General features: G+C 35.3%; 1 protein-coding gene across 1 annotated transcript; it reads right to left on the reverse strand.

Annotated features, from left to right (window-relative positions):
• On the reverse strand, positions 820–4,185 carry LOC104781964 (protein Brevis radix-like 1). Its single transcript, XM_010506765.2, has 5 exons — positions 3,271–4,185; positions 1,852–2,234; positions 1,616–1,745; positions 1,233–1,519; positions 820–1,148 (listed from the first exon to the last, which is right to left on the reverse strand). The coding sequence occupies exons 1-5, from the start codon at positions 3,385–3,387 to the stop codon at positions 1,070–1,072; spliced, it is 996 nt and encodes a 331-aa protein (XP_010505067.1). The 5' UTR covers positions 3,388–4,185; the 3' UTR covers positions 820–1,069.

Below are 4,946 nucleotides of genomic sequence, written 5' to 3' on the forward strand. Positions count from 1 at the left end.
TTATTTTTTCTTTTTAATTTATTTTTATTCTGAGAAATTTAGTGAGAACCTACGAATGCACATGACCTTAGGCTCAAAGGGTTGGTGATTAGACTTAGAGTTGCTTGTGTAGTGTTCTCTACTTCCAGTTGATACTTCTCAGTTCGTTCATTGGTTTAAGTCAACCATCATTCTCTCTGTTCTTTTGTAATCTGATTCCGTTTAATAAAGCTAAAGTTGAATCTAAGATGCTTTGTTTTCAATGTAAAAGCCAAAAAATTTCAAGCTACACTTGGCATGAATCTTGTTTTATGATCAGGATGGCTGCAGGGAAGCATTATCTCCAAGATCTATTTTGTTCTGTTAAAGAAACAAAGATCGATCTTTTTGATCCTTACAATAGATTGAGAGCATCACCCTCACCAATTCCACACCCGGAATTTTGTACAACATCAAGCTTTAAGCAAAACATAGAGCATCCCCAGTTGCCGTAGCTTGCATCACAAGGCACACAAATTTCATTCAGTTTCTAGTTCCCTTTCCTGTATCGATTACATTTCCATATCCCTTTGGTTTGTTAACAGAAGTTATGAACAGACCCTTGGTTTTGAAGGCTTGAAGCTGAAGCAGAACTAGACTTTGTGATTCAAGAGGGTTTTGCAAACTACTTTTATGTGTGTTGATTACAATTAAAGTCTTCTGATATGTTTTCTCAAGTGTATTATTTTTCTTTTCCCACTCCATTTGAAGGTTATATAGAGCAGAATATGTGACAGCTAAATTCGCATGATAATATGCGCTGCTAACAAAATAAATTGAAAATAAACGCATGGGCTAAAATGAACAAATAAATAAAGGCATATAAAGCTCATGTCATCGTCAGGAAAATTACATAGCTATATATATATATATCAAAACGCCGAGAACTAGCTAGAACTACAAATCTCTAAAAAAACTCAATTTGTCGATTCAATTTCCACTCTGATTTCCTTCCAAATTTCAGAAGATGAACAAAATTAACTCTGAATTTTGTGTATACCTTTTTTGTTGTGTTAAAGAAGATTAAATATTGGGCTCTTTTGATTTCCTCTTAGAGGTATTGTGTTTGTATCCTGGCTCTGTTCTGCTCCCACCATGTTTTGGCATGCACTTCACCAAACCGTTCCCGACTGCAACAAACACCCGCGTTCGATTTAGTTTTGAGTAAACTAGCTAAAAAGAGATTTTCGTATGTTCCGTAGAGTTTGGTTTACCTGAATCTGACGCGGCGTAACTCTCTGGTTCCATCTGGTAACTGTCTGATGGTAATGTAGACGCCAGGCTCGTCCTCTTCAACCCACTCAGCTTGCATTTCACTAGCATTACTCATGGAAGGCGGTTCGTCCCTCGATGAGGTGGTGATTCGTGCTGCGTCCATTGGTGGACCGTAAAAGTGATGTGGGACACTGCCTCCTGGTGGTCTGAAGTTGTTGTCTCTTTGTGTCCAGTCTCTGCTTTCTCTTGCTGAATCAATTCTTGTGTAAGTTGAATCTCTCTGCGACTGAAAGAAGAAACAAACACAAGTTGAAAGATAAGATGATTACTCATAAATAAATCTTCTCTTAAGCTGTAATGTAAAGAGTGATGATCTAATTACCTGGTCTTCGGATCTACCAGGGGTTTGAAGAGCTTGTCGGTTAAATCTTTGAACATTGTAAAGCTCAACTATTCTGTCATAGTTCTCACCCCACCATCTCTGAGCCTGCCACTTGTCGAATACCTCCCGGCTACAACGAAGGTGTAAATGTTAACTTCATCTCACATCAAATCGTTGTATTTGTATATGATCCTTAAGTGAAATTTATTCTTGAAAATGTTATGGATGTCATGTACCTGAAACGTATCCGTTTGAGATCATTCCCTCCACTGGGAAGTGAGACGAATGTGATATGAACACCGGGCTCTACTTGAGCCATCCACTCCTTTGGCTCGTCATCTTCTAGTACCACATCACAAGACTGAGCAGAGATGGATTCACGTTCGCCACCATACATTGATGTGAATGGCCGTCCAGATTGATGGTAGGAGGATCTAGGTAAGTCCCAAGCCGGAGTGGAGCTAGTGCTTCCACCCGGATAAGGGTATGGAACACTTTCTGATGCAGTGTCAAAGTCCGGAAACTTTCTCTGCTCTTTCCTCAAGTTGCTACTCGAGGAGCCCGGAGTTGGCTTGCTTGGTTTATGAGCACCGGAGAATTTCGACGCCATATCTTTAATCTGCATAGAGCATCCATGCCAAAAGAAAGCTGACAAAATTATAATCTTATACACACAACATAGTACTAGGTGATCATTGGACAGAACAGGTAACAAACAGTAAGCAAGTAATAAAAGTCTTCTGCCATGAAACAAAATGAGTCAAGAAATGGATGATTTTTCTTTTATCCCAACTAGGAAAAAAGGAGTCTACTATCATCATTCATAAAGAGCATCAATAAAGCTAGAAGAAGATCTGATATAATTTGAAACATAAAATATAGTTCATCCTGTCTTCTCCCCGAATAGAACATAATCATAACTTCTTTTTTTGCTTCTTTTGATTTACTATATACATATATATACTTGCCCCACCACAAAATTCTTCTTTTCTCATGTCTAAATAAGAATCCACTAGGGACTTATTCTAGGAAAGTATATATAGATCAATCTTCAATAACAAGCAAAAATCATGTTCAACACAAGGCGTGACTCCCATTAGCCTTTTTAACCTTAATGAAATAATATCCACACACATATCATCAGCCACTAGTGATCCTAAAATTCAACGTGAAACATAATTTTGAAGGTTTTAATTATTTGTACTAATTGTTGCTCCAGTTAATGTCTAGTCACATAGAGGGAAGGGGAAAAAAAATAAACACTGACATAACCTATTAAAGATAGATTTGTAAGAGATTCCAAGGAGGGAAGTGATGTTGCATCACCACCCGCAAGATCTTTTCTAAAAGATCCGAATTTTGTTTGTAACCTGCATGCAGCCTTAACTACAGTAACCTCTCTATTACTTTTGTACTTGACAGCCAGATTTCATAACTTTTATCACACACAAAAAAAAAACTGTTTATATAAAAAAATTTCACCACAATTGTTAAAACAGTTGCTAAAGGACCATTTTTCTCAATTTTTGGGTTATGTGGGTTTTGTTTGTTTCACGACCAAGGCAATTAGGAAAAGAAAAAAAAAAGCAACAAAATAAAGTGAAAAACAAAAAGAGGCTAAGGAATGAAACAAGGAAAGAATTGATCTTTAAGACCTGTGTAGTTAGGCTTTTAACGGCTTCTTTAGTGTTGGGAGTGGTGCTCCCACGCGCTTCATCTTCTTCATCCTCACCTCTGTCTGCCATTTTCGTACAATTTATGCAAGTAAACATCTTTGCACTCTTTTTTATGCTCTCTGCCTTTTAAACCCCTATATATTAATAACCATAAACACACTGGTATTAAACATCACAACCAAACCAACCACTACTCACCATTCATAAATAAAGATAGATATCTAAACGAAACAAAAATGGTAAGTGGTGCTAGATTGCTAGAGCTTAATTAATTCTAGCATTAGATAAGCAACTCAACTAATAAAAAGTTAGTAAAAACCCAATAAATAAACATTTTGAACAAATGATCGTCTTCTCTTCCTGAAACAAGTATATATTAAAGAATAAATTGTATATATAAACACATACAGCATAAAGAATCGTATTTTATGTCAACATTTCAAGAAATTAAGGAACTCACGAAACAAAGTGGAGAGAGATACAAGTTTTTTTTTATAGTATATAATTAAAAAAGCCACGCTATGAAGGTTCATAATTAGGGGCAATATCTTGATAAAGACAAAAGTGTTCAAAGATTAACTTGGGGATCAGAGAGGAGAGGACCACAGAGAAAGAAAAGAATAGAAAAAAAAACAATCTCAAACGATTGTCGAGGCACCTGAATAGATCAAATTATAGTCTTTCGAATAATAATAATAATATCTATCTGATGATATATGATCATGATAGAGACAAGCGATGATATTTTAAAAAGAAATATAATTATATAGTAGTATTTTGTTCTCTTTTTTTTTTTTAAATAAAGAAAGTGGTCTGAATAGAGAAGCCAAACTGAGTGTGTAAATGCTTTGTTGTGCAGCAATACCCAAGTAAAAGACCCCATCTCCTCGTCACACACACACACAACACATAAATCAAAAGTGTCAAAGAATATTTATATTTTTCCTCCGGCAAGCCGAAGTTTCTGACATTTAAATATTGGATAATAATCATATAAATATTTAGAGAGCATTATGCAATTCTATATAAGAGCTAAAAAAACAAACAATATATGTTTTCTTCTCATCATTAACTCGTCTCCAAAATACTGAAAAAATATATTAAGAAGACACACTCGAATTTATTACAAGCCAGAAGTAATGAAAAGAACTTTGCAACAAAATGGAATCTTTAACAGTCACGTGTATGAAAAAAAAAGAGAGCTAAAACCAAGAAAGAAAGAAAGAGTTGGGTTCAAGTGATGATGATGGACCAAATCTAAATGCATGTCGAAGAAATGAATCGAATCCAAAGTATGTAAAAATATTAAATGTTTTTCTCAACTAAAACAGAATTGATAAATAAAAAAATCTCAGGTATTACATTGAATGGGGAAGTATGGGGGTGAGTTTATGATACCTTTGTAATGGATATGTCTATAGGGTTAAATCCTACCCAAAAAAAAAATGTCTATAGGGTTAAAAGCGTGTGTATGTCTGAGCTGAGGGTTGAGTAATTATTTCCTTATATAGCCCATCAAGGCTGCAGAGATTTAGCAGCAGCGTTACAGGGTCAGAGTAGTAATCAGAGTAAATGCTGGGAAGCAAAAGGACGAAAAACGTAATTGATTATTTCTGAATCGCCTTTTTTTTTGTTTTTTTTTTAAAATTTTTATT

This window comes from Camelina sativa, chromosome 4, assembly GCF_000633955.1.
Source record: "Camelina sativa cultivar DH55 chromosome 4, Cs, whole genome shotgun sequence".
NCBI lineage: Eukaryota > Viridiplantae > Streptophyta > Magnoliopsida > Brassicales > Brassicaceae > Camelina > Camelina sativa.